The 16,501-nt window shown below is 51.0% G+C and overlaps 1 protein-coding gene and 1 long non-coding RNA gene across 11 annotated transcripts in view; one reads left to right on the top strand and one right to left on the bottom strand.

Moving 5' to 3' along the window:
- FBLN1 (fibulin 1) overlaps nucleotides 1–16,501 on the bottom strand; it is an 85,679-nt gene that overhangs the window by 25,860 nt on the left and 43,318 nt on the right. The window contains exon 15 of one of the 2 annotated variants that reach the window (XM_045465487.1): nucleotides 259–401. In XM_045465487.1, the coding sequence (XP_045321443.1) occupies nucleotides 259–401 (143 nt within the window). Of the gene's footprint in view, nucleotides 1–258; nucleotides 402–7,947; nucleotides 8,391–16,501 lie in introns of those variants that run through there. The other variant, XM_045465488.1, reaches the window with a different exon arrangement.
- Nucleotides 9,058–11,857, top strand: LOC123591336. 9 transcript variants are annotated; one of them, XR_006709244.1, is made up of 9 exons: nucleotides 9,058–9,151; nucleotides 9,245–9,275; nucleotides 9,358–9,470; nucleotides 9,583–9,613; nucleotides 10,179–10,322; nucleotides 10,693–10,723; nucleotides 10,806–10,867; nucleotides 11,545–11,668; nucleotides 11,751–11,857. It is a non-coding gene; the product is annotated as an uncharacterized LOC123591336 (long non-coding RNA). The 9 variants fall into 9 exon arrangements; XR_006709241.1 differs by lacking the exon at nucleotides 9,245–9,275 and having other exon boundaries at nucleotides 9,085–9,151; XR_006709246.1 differs by lacking the exons at nucleotides 9,245–9,275; nucleotides 9,358–9,470 and adding an exon at nucleotides 9,891–9,921 and having other exon boundaries at nucleotides 9,108–9,151.

Here is a 16,501-nt window from a genome sequence, read left to right as displayed (position 1 = left end):
GGACGGCTGCGACCCAGAAGAAGCCCGCCCTCCTGAGCCGAGAGCCCGGAAGGGGCCGGCACGGTGCTGTGCGCTCGGGGGACGCAGAGGAGATGCGGAGGCAAATCTACATTTTACCAAGGAGAAGCTCCTTGGGGCCAAGCTCTCGGCTCAAGCATTGGGAGGCCCCTGAGGGGGCTGCCTCGCAGGGACGTCTCTCTTGCGGGGACCTGCCTTGGGGCCCCCACGCCGATGCCAGCCGTGGGAGTCGCCACTCACCTTCAGGGCGGGTGAACTCTCGGAAGGTGGGCAGCGAGACAACAGTATGGGAGATGGTGTGCACAGGATCCAACACGCAGGTGACGTCGTTGGGACGGCAGGACTTGATGCAGCGGACGGTGTCCGTCTTCTCTTGGCGGAGCCTGGGGGGAACCACAGCACAAGAGGCAGATGGGAATGTCGCAACCGCCACTCCCACAGAGACCCAGGATCCAGGAGGATCAGCAGGTGGCCAGGTGGGGAGCGCCCGTCCAGAGGCGGCTCCCGCGGAGAACCGCAGTGGCCTCCGCGGCCCGGCTGCTCGGCGGGGATGCCTCGTGGCCCTTCCTGCGACCTGGACCGGGACCCACACTCCCGTTTTCACCGGCCCTGGCTGCGGGTGAGCGAAGCTAGGCTATTTGCCAATGCCGTTTCTACAACTGCAGACACATTTGTTCATCCGCTCACTCAACAGGTGTGTTTTCAGGGCCTGCTGGGTGCCGGGCACCAAGGATGCCGAAGCAAACGTGGGAGACACGGTCCCGCCTTCCCGGAGCCCTGGGTCAGGTGGGTCGCAGGGGTGGCAAGTGAGAGAACGTGCACGCGGTGCCCAGCTCGGCGCCCAGCACAGAGAAGTCAAACCCACGGTGTCCTGCGACAGATCGGGCGGGAGGAGGGAGAAGAGGCGGGGGCTTGTTTCAGGTGCGAGTTTAAAATATGTGGGCTAGAAACGTTTTAAATCCTCTTTATTGTAAAATAAAACATAAATGCAACACCTACCCGGAACAAAGATGTCGTTTAATAAGTTTTCAGGACCATGAACTAGCTCTCTCTCATCGTCCAGAGGTTACCCGTTGATTTTTCCAAGTATCGGTATGAACTCATGGATGTGAACTGTTTGATGGGTTTCAACCCACTGCAATGATTATCCTTTGCTGGAGCTCACGTTTTCCCATCTTTGTCCAGAGGGAAGATCAGAGTGGCTCCTGTGTCCTTTCGACTTGGCCCCAGTAATGCCCAGTAGCTCTCTTGCTCTCTGGTATGACGGGGCGGTCCAGCCTTATTTTGTACTTCTATTGCCCCAGCTACATCTCCGAGAAGTCTTTGTTTTGTTTTGGTTTTGGTTTTTTAGTGGTAAACGGTATTTCAAGACCACAATCTAGATACCAGATATGTTTGGTGCTACTGGGTTGGCCATTTCTCCCAGGCCTCTTCAGTGGACATTTTTAAAGGTAAAATATATCATGAGTTCCTACTGATATTTCTGATTCAAAATGAGAACCACAGAGACTTTCAATCTCTTCTGTATTACAGAGGAATCTCTTTTCTCCCGTATCAGAATCCTGGTTCTTAAGAACACAGGAGATGATAGAATATCCTATAATTATTTATTTAGTTATTCTATATTCTGACACAGTAGTCTCAGAAGAGCAAGACTAAAATTACCACCACCACCACGAACACAATTACTTAAAATAATATATATATTTTTGGATACATCCTCCCTGTTCTCCCTGCAGGTTTTATAGACATGCTATATCTACGCTGTTTGGACAGACGGCAATTCATATTTATCTACGTTGTTTGGACATATAGCAATTCATTCTATATGCTGTCCTTACAATACTCACTTAGTTGTGGTTGGATAAGCAACTATGCTTAACGCTTGTAGGCTGATACTTCTGCATGTTGATAATGGCTTGTGTCCTTTGTACACATGAATCTGTTTCATTGGGCACATAATCCTTGGCTTATGTTTTCTTGAGGATCCTAAGTATTCATCTTCTTCCAGCATAAGTGTTGCTGTGAAAAAGTCTGATGACAACATACTTTTTCCCCTTATAAGTCATTGCTGTTTTTGCCTAGATGCCCACTGTTTGTCTTCTCTTTCCTTTCATTTTTTTTTTAAATGTTTGTTTATTTTTGAGAGACAGAGAGAGACAGAGCACAAGTGGGGAAGGAGCAGAGAGAGAGGGAGACACAGAATCCGAAGCAGGCTGAGCTGTCAGCACAGAGCCTGATGTGGGGCTCAAGCCCATGGACTGCGAGATCAGACCTGAGCCAAAGTCGGTGCTTAACTGACTGAGCCACCCAGGTGCCCCTGTCTTCTCTTTCCTTTAAAGTCCGATAATTTGAGGCCCCCAGGTGGCTTACTAAGTTGAGCATCCGACTCGATATCTGCTCAGGTCATGATCCCAGGGCTGTGAGATCGAGCCTCACGTCGGGCTTCACTCTGAGCGTGGAGCCTGCTTAAGATTCTCGCTTTCCCTCCGCCCCCTCCCCTGCTCACACTCTAAAATTAAAAAAATAACAAAGTCCGATAATTTTGCTAGACTGTGTCTTGATATTTGCTGCTCTGAGTAGATATGTTCAGGCATGCTGCGTTCTTTCAATGTGGATTTTCAAATCTTTTTTTTTTTTTTTTAAGTTTCTGGAAACTTGCTTGAGTTACCATTTTTAATACTTATTCCTTTCCTTTGTTTTGGGTTAGTGCTTCAGAGATTTCTATTATCTGTACGGTGGGTCTCTGTGTGTGTCTTCTATGTCCGTCACTTTCTCTTTGAGCCTTTTCATCTCTTCTACTTCTTTTTTGACTTGTAAAATTTGTCTTCTTTTTGGTCGCTCTTTCTCTGAAATATTTCTGAGATTGTTTTTTGCTTTAGTTTTAAATTATCTCCTGGGTTCTGTCACTTCATGTCTCAGTTTTTCTTAATTCTGACCCACAGTTTTCTTACATTTTTGATCATTTTCTGAGTGCTCTTACTCTGTTTTGATATAGGTTACAGTTTTTATATAGACTGTGAACATCTGTTACTGATGTATTTTCATTACCTGGAGGGATGCCATTCTGTTCCTTATTATCTCCTTTCTTACAATAATTTTTGTAGGAGACTCAACCTTGCTACTTTTTGGTTGATCGTTTTCAAGTGGAATTAGTTTTCCTGAAATTTTAGAAAAAGGCACATTCACAGTTTTTCTGACTTCGCAGAACTCCCTTATCTGTCATTTGGGGCCGCTGGCCTTCTGATATTCCTCTACATTTACCTGGACCTTCTTTATCCAGTCTGTTGTCTCTTTCCTACTCAACTCTGCATTTCCCACCCAGCAATTTCTCCATAGTGTGAGATCCTGACATTAAGGGAAGCCCCGCTTGCTCAGTTTCAGGGGCTCCTAGGGGCTAGATGGCTCCGTTCCCTCAATGCTTCCATGAGCTCCTTGCACGCACTGGAATGGACTGAGTAAATGTCTCCCAGTCTCAGCCGCTGCTCCATAATTTGTCCTCTGTATTTTCTAGGGAATATCTGTTGACTATTCTGGAGTCTCCCACTGCTTTCTTCTGCACAGGTGCCGATACCATGCCGATGGACATACACTGTATTTGGGGGTTCGTAGGGATATCCTGTCACCTCATTTAGTTGTGCATATTTTTCTGTAGATTTAAATTTTTTTGTCTAGTTGTTTGTGTGTTTTGGGTTGGAATCCAGAGAGCTTCAAACACTATGCTGCTGCATCTTTCCAGATTCTCTGTGCTAGAGGGTTTGCACACATTATCTCACTTAGTCTTTTGGTTTATTTATTTTTGGTCAGTACATCATGGACTCTATTTACTTAACGAAAACAGTGATGCTATGTGAGGATAAGGTGACTACCAAATGCCCATGTAATATAATAAAATTTTAAGGTTCTCTACCCAAAATCTCATAGCTGAAATGGCTTTTTTTTTTTTTAATTGTCAAGTTAGCTAACATACAGTGTAGTCTTGGCTTCAGAAATAGATACCCGTGATTCATCACTTATACAACACCCAGTGCTCATCCCAACCAGTGCCCTCAATGCCCATCACCCATTTTCCCCAGGGCCCAAACTTCCACCCCCATCAACCTTCAGTTTTTTTCTGTGTATTTAAGAGTCTCTTGTGGTTTGCCTCCCTCTCTGTTCGTACCTTATTTTTCCTTCCCTTCCCCTAGGGTCTTCTGTTAAGTTTCCCAAATTCTACACATGAGTGAAATCATTTGACATCTGTCTTTTTCTGACTTATTTCACTTAGCATCGTACCCTCCGGTTCCATCCACGTTGTTGAAAATGGCCAGATTTCATTCCTTTTCGTCACTATATCTCACTTAGTCTTTACAGCTCTTCCCTCTACACTACACTGCCTCCTCTATACTTGGGAAGCATAGAATAGGGCTTGTATCCAGTGATTTCAGAGATGAGGCCAGAGTAACAATCCAACCGGCACTGACTGATCCCAGCAATCCTATCTGCTTCACAGCATTCAAGACAGCAGGGGACAGGGTTTCGGAGGACAGGAGGCAGAGCCAGGCTGCCTGGGTGTGAATCCCAGCTCCACCTGAGACCAGCTGTGGGACTCTGGGCAAGTTACTTATCTGCTCTATGCCTCCATGTCTCCAATGTGAAATGGGGATCATAACCGTATTTTCCTCACAAGGCTGTTGTGAGAGTTCAATTTTATGCTTGGAGCAGTACCTGGCCCTCAGCAAGCAGTGCATGTGTTAGCTATCATAGTCATGATTATTATCATTACAATAATGATAGCCATGATTATTATCACTTGCCCTGGGGAGCTTGGGTTAGGACAGTGATGGAGTCAGAAGTGCAGAGTCCTAGGAGTCCGAGGTGATGGCAGTGACCTTAGACACATCCAAACCCTCCGAACCTTCATTCCCCATTGAACTCAAGATCCAAATGGACACTCACATTCCCTCCAATGAATGAAAAAACCAACACTTATTGACTGCCGACTATATATACCAGATAGGGCCTCATCTGCAATTACATGTAATTTTCAACATAATCCATGACGGGGGCCTTGAAGCTCTGAAAGGCAAATGACTTCTCCAAGGTCACAGAACTAGTAAGTGGCCAGGAGGACAGTCAGACTCTTGGTTATTATTTTTGTTCTGCACTGTATGATCTCAGCAGCACGATGTAGGACTATGACCGTATAGCCCCAAGGAACTGCAGGGCAGAGGGAAGCCTCCAGATAGCGCAGATATCAGCCCCACGTATGCACTCAGGCGCACACACAGAGACAGCAGAGGCGTCCTGAAATGGAATGGGCCACCTTAAGACGTAGGGACTTCTACAAACAAGGGAGAGCACAAGCTAAGCTGGATGGTCAGTTGGTGGGAATGTCGTACAGGGGACTCTGGCAAACTCTGTAAGGTCACTGCATGGCCTCTAAAGCCCCTGAGCATTTCCCCCCAACTCAACACTCCTAGACACGAAGGAAAAGGGCTTCTTCCAACCTGGATAATCTGGAGCATGGGGAAGGAATACTTGAATACAATAACCGGATCCCTGATGTGCCTTGCTAACTTCACAGAAGAGGGGATATTTGAACTAAGCCTTCGATCATCCATCCATCCATCCATCCATCATCTATCCATCCATCTACCCATCCATCCATCCATCCATCCATCCATCATCTATCCATCCATCTACCCATCCATCCATTCATCCACCTTCCCATCATCCATTCACCATCCATCCATTCATCCATCTGTCCATCCATCTATTTATTCAGTTGTTTACTGAACTCTTTCTATAGGCCAAACACTGCAGGTGTCGAGAATACAGACAGAATCCGTGTCCTCCGAAAGGTCCCAGTGCAGTAGGGATAATAAAAAGTAATAATCACAAGATAACAGGGAAAATGTGCAGATGTTCAGGGCTACTGGAGCTCAGGTTAAGGAAAGGCTTCACTGAGGAGATGACTTTTGAGTTAAGCCTTCAAGAAACACAGCAGTTTGTAGGAGGGTGGCAGGACACACGCTAAAGCCAAGAGAAGGCACATTCAGGGGAGGACAAGCACCCCTGCAGGACTAGAACGAGGGGATGAGCTAGGATAGAGTTGAAAATGTGGGCAGAGGCTAGATCGAGCATGGCCTTGGATACCATTCCAAGAGAGCTGGACTTGACCCGCTGGTAAATGAATCACAGAAGGTCCTAACGAGAGAGGGACATAACCAGGCTGGTCCTTCAGAGGGGTCCTCTGGCTGCAGCTTGGAGAATGCTCTAGAAGATGGGAGACTGGGAGCCGGTACAGACCAGACATGCTCGGAGAGAGGTATGGGAGACAGCGTGGAAGGCTTGAGGTGACTGGCTTCCACGGTAGTTCAACTGCCACCCTGTCAACAGGCACAAGGCATCTGTCTTCCCTGCCAGACAGCAAGGCCAGCACACCCTCCCCCCACCAACTTACACGGAACTATAGGAAGGATCTTAGGACCCCGCAATATCCTGGTTCCCCTGTAATGTTCTGCCTTCCCCTCGGGTTTCTGCTTGGAAACAGCATCGGCAGTCACAGAAATGCTAGAGACATAAGCCAGCGTTGGTAGAAAGTTATCCGTTCCCTCAACGGGCATGGACAGAGCATCTCCTGTGTGTTAGGCACCTCGCCAGGAGCTAGGGACACATCGCTGAAGGGGACAGAGCTGGTCTCTGCCGGCCCAGAGCCCTCCGGGTGGTGAAGACAGACAGATAAATGGGAAATGCAAACCGTGATAAGCATAACAAAGGAAGCGCGAGGTAGCAGAAAGACTGACAGAGGAGCTGAGCCAAGAGGAAGGCCTCACTGAGAAAGGAGCACTTAAGCTGAGCTTTAGCCAACATTGGAGCCAAGGGTACAAAGCGTGTGCAAAGGGCCTGAGGCAGCAAAGAACTCAGCGGTGTGGCTCAAGGGAAGGGAGCAAGGGGGGAGCAATTTGTAGTCGGGCTGGGGACGCGTGCAAGGACAAAATCATACAGGGCCTCGAAGGGCACTCTGGGGACTGGTGACCATGGTTTGGCTGGAATCATGGTGGAGGAAATGAAGAGAGGCGGGTGGGTCGAGGCCCAGGCTGAAGGTGTTGTGAGAATGGAATAGTTGGGAGTTACGGAGTCAGCAAGCTAGGGTTCAAACACCAGCTGTGCGAGCCTGGGCAAATCACTTGCTGTCTCTGGGTCTCCACGGGGATGAGACACCTGCCTTGTGGCACTGAGGCGATGCACACGAAGGACCCGAAGCACAACGAGTGGCACATCTATCGTCTTATCCTCTGCCTCCTCCTCCTGGCGGGGGGGGGGGGGGGGGCAGGATCCCCGGCCGAGGCCACTAACCGTATTCAGGCAAGAGCGGCAGCCAAGATTCTGCAACTGTGTTCTGGGTCTTTCTCCCACCGGTTCAGGCTTGTCATCAAGACAAACAGAACGAGAGGCTCAGGATCGAGTTTTCTGGACTCCGTTAAAGGGTCAGCTCCACGCAATACAGCCAGGACACCAAGCGCAGCCAGAGACTTGGTCCCGCGGCCCGGCTCTGCTACAAACAGGCCACAAAACCCTGGCCGAGCCTTGCCCCTTCTCTGGGCCTCAGTCTCCACATCTATAGAACGAGAGCGGAAGGAGCCCGACACCCTCTTTTCAATGACGGCCTCAGCCTTTGGGCCCAACACAAGATGGAGGAGAGCTCACTCATCTGAGGTGATACACGCGCGCCTCCTGAACCCCGTCCCCGGGCTCCCTGGCGGTGTAGACGGTGACCTCCGTCAGCAGGGACTCCCAGATGCATACGAGCATATGAAAACCACTCTTCCGTCACCACGGGGAAGCACCAGGCCGTGGCAGGTGCCTGGTTCGCCCCAGGGTGATGAACAGCACGGCCTCCCACCCGGGCGAAATAAAACCAAGGCACGTGAGGCATGCTGGGTAGGATCGCCTGCTGAAACTTTATTAAGATCCCGGAGGGGAGGGCGAGGAAAGCAACAAGAGGGAGCCCCCGGCGGCCCAAAGCAAGTGCTCAGAGCTCTGCGGACACAAAGATGAAAAGCTTGGCCACAAAGGAGCTGACGGTGCCATGGCGATAGAGGTCCATCTTGACGGTCAGGAGCAAGTCCCTGGGCTCAGGGACGGGCTTGGTGAGGGCCACCACCCCGCTGTGGTGGCTCACCTTCCGGGTGCTGAAAAAGCCCTCCTCGTTGCCGCTGGTGATAGCCAGCTGCATGCTGTCCCCAGGGACGGCATTGGAGGGGCCCATGCGGAAAACCACCGCGGGCACTTGGATGTTGGTGGGGAAAGAGAGGCGGTAGTAGGTTATTCTCAGAGGCAGCTTGGGGCACTCCTGATTCTCATGGCAAGGCAAGCGCTCGCAGCGGCTGCAAGAAAAGTGGACAGAGAGACAAGAAAAGGATTAGAGCAAATTCAGCAAGCGGAGGCACAACAGAGCGCGAGGGAAAGCGGGGGCTCGCCGGGCAGGGACTCCCGCCACCCCTCTGGCCGATTCGGCTAAAGGAAGAGCACCCCTCACTCACCTGCGGGAGGTGCCGTGGACCTCCGGGCCGCTGACTCAGGCACTAGCCTCTTCCAACACCCTCAGGGGGCGCTGGGTGGCCGCGGTCTAGGGCCGTGCCGGGAGTGAGGTGTGTCCCCCTCTCGCCGGCAGAGCACCCCCCGCCGGGCCACACTCCCCGGGCGCCCGGCCCCTCACCCAGGCCGTGGTCACGGCTGCACGGGGCTCTTGGCGGGGCACGGAGATGACCCCGGAGGCGGTCATCTCCACCGCTAGCGGTCACGGCCGCTGCCATCTATCAAGTGCTTGGCCACTCGTCACCAAGCGTTCTCTAGCGCGAGCACCGCAACTGCACCGTGAGAGTGGCCTGAGTGCCATTCTTCAGATGCGGAAACTGAGCCTGGAAGAGTCGGGAGGCCTTCCCAAGGTCACAGAGTGAGGAAGCCAGATTTGTGCTCAGGCAGTGAGGTCTGTTCCCCACCCGCCTCGCTGGGTCTTGTGCTCCAGGCCCAGTTTCCTGTGTGTCCACAGGGACAGCCAGGGCCTGGAATGGAGATGGGGATGGGTTCTAACTTCCTGTAACAGGATGATGATAGCCCCTAATTTCCTGTGACAGCATGGAAAGAGGTTCTAAGTTCCTGTGACAGAACGGGGAGAGCGCCCCACTTCCTACGACAGAATGGTGATAGTTCCTAACTTCCTGTGGCAGGATGGAAAGAGGTTCTAACTTCCTGTGACCGGATGGAAAGAGGTTCTAACTTCCTATGACATTCTTTGACTTCCTGTGACAGGATGGTGATAGTTCCTAACTTCCTGTCACAGGATGGAAAGAGGTTCTAACTTCCTATGACATTCTTTGACTTCCTGTGACAGGATGGTGATAGTTCCTAACTTCCTGTGACAGGATGGAAAGAGGTTCTAACTTCCTGTGACCGGATGGAAAGAGGTTCTAACTTCCTATGACATTCTCTGACTTCCTGTGACAGGATGGTGATAGTTCCTAACTTGCTGTGTCAGGATGGAAAGAGGTTCTAACTTCCTGTGACCGATGGAAAGAGGTTCTAACTTCCTGTGACCGGATGGAAAGAGGTTCTAACTTCCTATGACATTCTTTGACTTCCTGTGACAGGATGGTGATAGTTCCTAACTTCCTGTGGCAGGATGGAAAGAGGTTCTAAGTTCCTGTGACAGGATGGAAAGAGGTTCTAACTTCCTATGACATTCTCTGACTTCCTGTGACAGGATGGTGATAGTTCCTAACTTCCTGTGACCGGATAGAAAGAGGTTCTAACTTCCTATGACATTCTCTGACTTCCTGTGACAGAATGGTGATAGTTCCTAACTTCCTGTGACAGGATGGAAAGAGGTTCTAACTTCCTGTGACCGGATGGAAAGAGGTTCTAACTTCCCGTGACCAGATGGAAAGAGGTTCTAAGTTCCTGTGACAGGATGGAAAGAGGTTCTAACTTCCTATGACATTCTTTGACTTCCTGTGACAGGATGGTGATAGTTCCTAACTTCCTGTGGCAGGATGGAAAGAGGCTCTAAGTTCCTGTGACAGGATGGAAAGAGGTTCTAACTTCCTATGACATTCTCTGACTTCCTGTGACAGAATGGTGATAGTTCCTAACTTCCTGTGGCAGGATGGAAAGAGGTTCTAACTTCCTGTGACCGGATGGAAAGAGGTTCTAACTTCCTATGACATTCTTTGACTTCCTGTGACAGGATGGTGATAGTTCCTAACTTCCTGTCACAGGATGGAAAGAGGTTCTAACTTCCTGTGACAGGATGGAAAGAGGTTCTAACTTCCTATGACATTCTTTGACTTCCTGTGACAGGATGGTGATAGTTCCTAACTTCCTGTCACAGGATGGAAAGAGGTTCTAACTTCCTGTGACAGGATGGAAAGAGGTTCTAAGTTCCTGTGACAGAACGGGGAGAGTGCCCCACTTCCTATGACAGAACGGCGATAGTTCCTAACTTCCTGTGGCAGGATGGAAAGAGGTTCTAAGTTCCTGTTACACGTTCTAATTTCCAATGGCAGGATGGTGATAGCTCCTAACTTCCAGCGACAGGATGGAAAGAGGTTCTAACTTCCTATGACATTCTCTGACTTCCTGTGACAGAATGGTGATAGTTCCTAACTTCCTGTGGCAGAATGGAAAGAGGTTCTAACTTCCTGTGACCGGATGGAAAGAGGTTCTAACTTCCTATGACATTCTCTGACTTCCTGTGACAGAATGGTGATAGTTCCTAACTTGCTGTGTCAGGATGGAAAGAGGTTCTAACTTCCTGTGACCGGATGGAAAGAGGTTCTAACTTCCTGTGACCGGATGGAAAGAGGTTCTAACTTCCTATGACATTCTCTGACTTCCTGTGACAGGACGGTGATAGTTCCTAACTTCCTGTGACAGGATGGAAAGAGGTTCTAACTTCCCGTGACAGAATGGCGATAGCTCCTAACTTCCTGTGGCAGGATGGAAAGAGGTTCTAAGTTCCTGTTACGCGTTCTAATTTCCAATGGCAGGGTGGTGATAGCTCCAAACATCCAAGACAGGATGGAATGAAGTTCTGACTTCCTGTGACAGAATGGTGATAGCTCCTAACTTCCATCAACAGGATGGAAAGAGGTTCTAACTTCCTATGACATTCTCTGACTTCCTGTGACAGGATGGTGATAGTTCCTAACTTCCTGTGACAGGATGGAAAGAGGTTCTAACTTCCTGTGACAGGATGGAAAGAGGTTCTAACTTCCTATGACATTCTCTGACTTCCTGTGACAGGATGGTGATAGTTCCTAACTTCCTGTGACAGGATGGAAAGAGGTTCTAACTTCCTGTGACAGGATGGAAAGAGGTTCTAACTTCCTATGACATTCTCTGACTTCCTGTGACAGGATGGTGATAGTTCCTAACTTCCTGTGACCGGATAGAAAGAGGTTCTAACTTCCTATGACATTCTCTGACTTCCTGTGACAGAATGGTGATAGTTCCTAACTTCCTGTGACAGGATGGAAAGAGGTTCTAACTTCCTGTGACCGGATGGAAAGAGGTTCTAACTTCCTGTGACCGGATGGAAAGAGGTTCTAACTTCCCGTGACCAGATGGAAAGAGGTTCTAACTTCCTGTGACAGGATGGAAAGAGGTTCTAACTTCCTATGACATTCTCTGACTTCCTGTGACAGGATGGTGATAGTTCCTAACTTCCTGTGACCGGATAGAAAGAGGTTCTAACTTCCTGTGACCGGATGGAAAGAGGTTCTAACTTCCTATGACATTCTCTGACTTCCTGTGACAGGATGGTGATAGTTCCTAACTTGCTGTGTCAGGATGGAAAGAGGTTCTAACTTCCTGTGACCGATGGAAAGAGGTTCTAACTTCCTGTGACCGGATGGAAAGAGGTTCTAACTTCCTATGACATTCTCTGACTTCCTGTGACAGGATGGTGATAGTTCCTAACTTCCTGTGACAGGATGGAAAGAGGTTCTAACTTCCTATGACCGGATGGAAAGAGGTTCTAACTTCCTGTGACTGGATGGAAAGAGGTTCTAACTTCCTATGACATTCTCTGACTTCCTGTGACAGGACGGTGATAGTTCCTAACTTCCTGTGGCAGGATGGAAAGAGGTTCTAAGTTCCTGTTACGCGTTCTAATTTCCAATGGCAGGGTGGTGATAGCTCCAAACATCCAAGACAGGATGGAATGAAGTTCTGACTTCCTGTGACAGAATGGTGATAGCTCCTAACTTCCAGCAACAGGATGGAAAGAGGTTCTAACTTCCTGTTATAGGTTCTAACTTCCTGTGACAGGATGGTGATAGCCCCTAATTTCCTGTGACAGGATGGAAAGAGGTTCTAAGTTCCTGTGACAGAACGGGGAGAGCGCCTCACTTCCTTTGACAGAACGGCGATAGTTCCTAACTTCCTGTGGCAGGATGGACAGAGGTTCTAAGTTCCTGTTACGCGTTCTAATTTCCAATGGCAGGGTGGTGATAGCTCCCAACTTCCAAGACAGGATGGAATGAAGTTCTGACTTCCTGTGACAGAATAGTGATAGCTCCTAACTTCCAGCGACAGGATGGAAAGAGGTTCTAACTTCCTGTTATAGGTTCTAACTTCCTGTGACAGGACGGTGACAGCTCCTAACTTCCTGTAACAGGATGGAAAGAAGTTCTGACTTCCTGTAACAGAATGGTGAGAGCTCCTAACTTCCAGTGACAGAATGGTGAGAGTTCCTAACTTCCTGTGACAGAATGTTGATAGTTTCTAACTTCCTGTGACAGGATGGAAAGAAGTTCTGACTTCCTGTGACAGGATGCTGAGAGCTCCTAATTCCTGAGACAGAATGGAAAGGGGTTCTAACTTCCTGTGATAGGTTGGTGATAGCTCCTGATTCCTGTGATAGGATTAGAGAGAGGTCCTAACTTCCTGTGACAGGATGGAAAGAGATTCTGACTTCCTGCTACAGGCTCCAGCTTTCTGTGACAGGATGGTGAGAGCTCCTCACTTCCCCTGATGGAGACGGAGACAGGTTCTAACTTCCTGTGAGAGGTTGGGGACAGGGACGATCTTCTGCCTCCTGAACACCAGGCCATCACACTCTGATGGCAGCTGCCTTTGGAAGTGGAGCCCGAGGGCAGAGTCCCATGGGACCTGGCAGAGCATGCCCCAGGAAGTTCTGCCATGTTGACCGTGTTTGGATTCTCTGGCCAGGAGCGAGTACCATCCTAGCCTTCCATCTCGTCTCCCTTTCAGCTCTTTAAGTTTCTGTGCCTTGTGTTGGGTTACTTGGACTTAATTTACATTCGGCGTTTATTGTGAGCGGGGTCTCTTTTCTCCATCCGATTTCCGGCTCTTTATCGGGATGAGGGGAATCATCTCATTTATTTGGCCGTTTACCATTCTGCGCGGGCTTCGCTAGGCCAGCCCTGGGAGCGAGCTCCAGGGTACTCCCTGGGGATGATCCTCCACGGTAGGTGAGGATCAGGAGCGCTGCGGGGGAGTCATGCATGGGAGGGGCCCAGAGGCAGAGGGGACAGATAGGAGAGAAGGAAAGCAGAAGAAGGGTGCTGCTGAGGGGCGGCCTACCCCCCCCCCCCCGAGACACCTAGCTCCAGGCCAAACGAGAAGGTTCCGGGGGGTTCGGGAGACCCTGAGGGAAGGTGCCTGGCCTCGTGCTGGGTGAATCAGGGATTTTCCTTCCATTAGCTCATTTCGTCGTCCCACACTGTTCTCCTGCTCTACTGACGGGAAGATCAAAGCTCAGTGAGGACACGTAACTTGTCTGTGACGCCACAGTCTGTATTAAGTGGCAGAAACAAAGTTGGCCTGTCTCACTTCAAAGCCTTCATCCACACGCGCGCATACACACACACGCACACGCACACGCGCGCACACACGCACCAGCTGCTTCAGGAAAGGCCTGGTGGGCTGGCCAGCAGGTGGCGCTAGAGTCGCCTTCATGTGACTTAAGCTTGTCCCACTTCTGTGTGGCCTGTACCCTGTCCAAGGACGGGGTTTTGATTTGTCAGATGGACGCATTAACCCAGCACGTGTGGCCAGAGGGAACGTGACGTGTGCATGACGTTCGAGCTCCCGCAGCCACCACACCGGAGACCTGGACGCTCCCTCCTCCATGGTCCCCACACCCCCACCACGAACCCCGAAGAGGCATTAACCGCAGAGCCGCAGGCATTTCTCACACGAGGCATTTCTCGGCCTGGCTCTGTTCCCAAGGGCCGGGCGATGGCTCTCCGGCTTCATCTCCAGGACCCGGCGTGAACTTGACACATGCTATGCACCCCAGTAAATGTGCACAAACGCGTACGGCCCCGGTTTTCCCGGTCAGCTCCAACTTCAACGCTCCTGTCCTGCTCTACCCTGAGCTTATGGAAACATCACAGAAACCTCAACTACCGCATCTGGCAAACTGCCCGCCACCCCGGGCACCCACACAAAAGTCTTTGTTAGCCAGCATGTCTGGAGGGCTGTCGTCGCACAGAGAAGGGCCAGGTCCCTGGGACCACACGCCTTGGTTTCCATCTCGTCATGTACAAGAGAACAACGTGCCCCAATTTTTCAGTTCAACGGATTTGATCGGAACGCTCTATTTTCTGTGAAAATGCAATTACTGAAAGTGGCCACACACTAGAGAGTTCTCTCCCCCAGGCCCAGTCCCTTCTCCTGGGAGGCACGGCCATTCTGGCCACCCCCCAGGCTGTCTCACGCTTATAGCCTTCCCTGCCGGCACCTCCCTGGCTTTCATGCTCTTGTCATTCTGGACAGAAGCCCTGGGAACAGGCCAAGGCAGGGCTCCACTCCCCTCTCCCCTGTCCACCCGCATTGTACCCTCAGGCCCAGAGCTGTGCCAACCGAGGCTGTGCGGCCTTCCTCTGGCTTCTAAGACCGCATGTCTCAGGGGTCCGTCCTGCTGAGGGGATAAAGAGGATGTTTTCAGTCCCATCCCAGGCTCTGGAACGCTTTGACATTCCTCCTGTGGGTAGGAGGGAATCGTGTGGTCAGGATCTTAACAGCCTGGACGATCCATGAGGCCCAGCCCTGTGGTTTGTGGCCCAGCCTTGCTGGGTCATGCTCCAGTTACCGCCCCTTGGCCGCCAGGGACACTGCCCAGAAGGAGATTGTGTGGACAGAAAGAGAAGGCTGAGGCCCAGAGAGAGACAGAGAGACAGAGAGAGGGCACACACCTTAAATCTTCCCTATCAAGACTCCCTAAATGTTACCGACAGAAATGCTGGCTAGTGGGTCTTTCCTGATACAGCTCTTTTAAATTTTATAAATTGCTTTCTGCAGGTCAGATAATAAATTCTTTAAGAGGATTTTGGAGGATGAGGAAAAGAAGCTACAAAGCAAGAAAACTCCAGCCTGAGGCGTTAACAGTGCCGAGAAGACGGGCCACTCCTTGCTTGGAGCTCCGGCCTGTATCCTGCCTGGGTCGGTCTACCATTTGTCAGAGGCTTGTCACTATGCTGACACTAAGCTACGAGCCCCCGTGGTCCTACGGTAACTCCTCTCTCTAGGAGGGACAACCAGGATACAAGCCTCCAATGGCCACTCAACTCGGGGTGCCAGCCCCAACCCCCCTTCCTACACTGGGCTCCCGGCTGGCCCGTGATTCCCCACAGGGACCAGCAAAGGAGAAAACTGCAACCAGATGGAGTCCTGTGTGTAGCATGATGGCCCCAACCACACAGCCCCTCAGACGCCCATGTCTCGTCTCCCATCGGAGGGCCGGGAGCTCAACCAGTCACACGGGCGGCAAGCAGCAGGCGGGGAACAGCAGAGGTGCCCCGAGGAACCTCTGTGGCTAAGCTGAAGTGCCCCGAGGGAGAGAAACGGGATGGCTGGTCATCACCGTCCTCACTCCCTACCACTCTTGTCCCAGCACCGGGCTGGCTGCCTGGAGCTCGTTACCACTAATCCCTGCTAATCCCCAAGGCCTTGCCAAGCAGGTGTTGCAGACACAGAAAGAGCCCCTGGGTGGCCAAGAGACTGGCCTGAGGCCACAGCCCCAAGGAACAGGACAGCGAGTCTGGAAGTCTGGAATCCCGGCCCTGGCTCTTCCCCTTTCCACACAGCCCTTTCAGGCCCTGCCCTGGACACCAGGGAGCACCCCCCTAAAAACTGGCAGTAAGACAGACCTTTGGGGCGCCTACCCACTCCCCCATGGGGGCTGAACCCAGCGTGAGCTTTATGAGGGGGCCCTGCTCCACCATCAAGGCTCACCCCGCAGGAACCTGGCAGGGTGGCCTCACCACCCGCTTCACAGCTGAGGGTACAGAGGCTCCGAGGAGCCCAAGCGACCTGGAATGGAGTAACTCCAAGCTGGCATCTTTCTGGAATGCCACAGCTTCCCCGAGAAGCCGGAGAGCTCAGTCCTGGAGGGCTTGGCCTGGCCACTACCCCCAGTTTCTTTCTCCTCCCCCTCTGTGCCCGCCGCTGGGGGGAGCGCTGGCGAGCA

Source organism: Leopardus geoffroyi, chromosome B4, assembly GCF_018350155.1.
Source record: "Leopardus geoffroyi isolate Oge1 chromosome B4, O.geoffroyi_Oge1_pat1.0, whole genome shotgun sequence".
Taxonomy (NCBI): domain Eukaryota; kingdom Metazoa; phylum Chordata; class Mammalia; order Carnivora; family Felidae; genus Leopardus; species Leopardus geoffroyi.
This window is presented reverse-complemented; position numbering and strand designations above follow the sequence as displayed.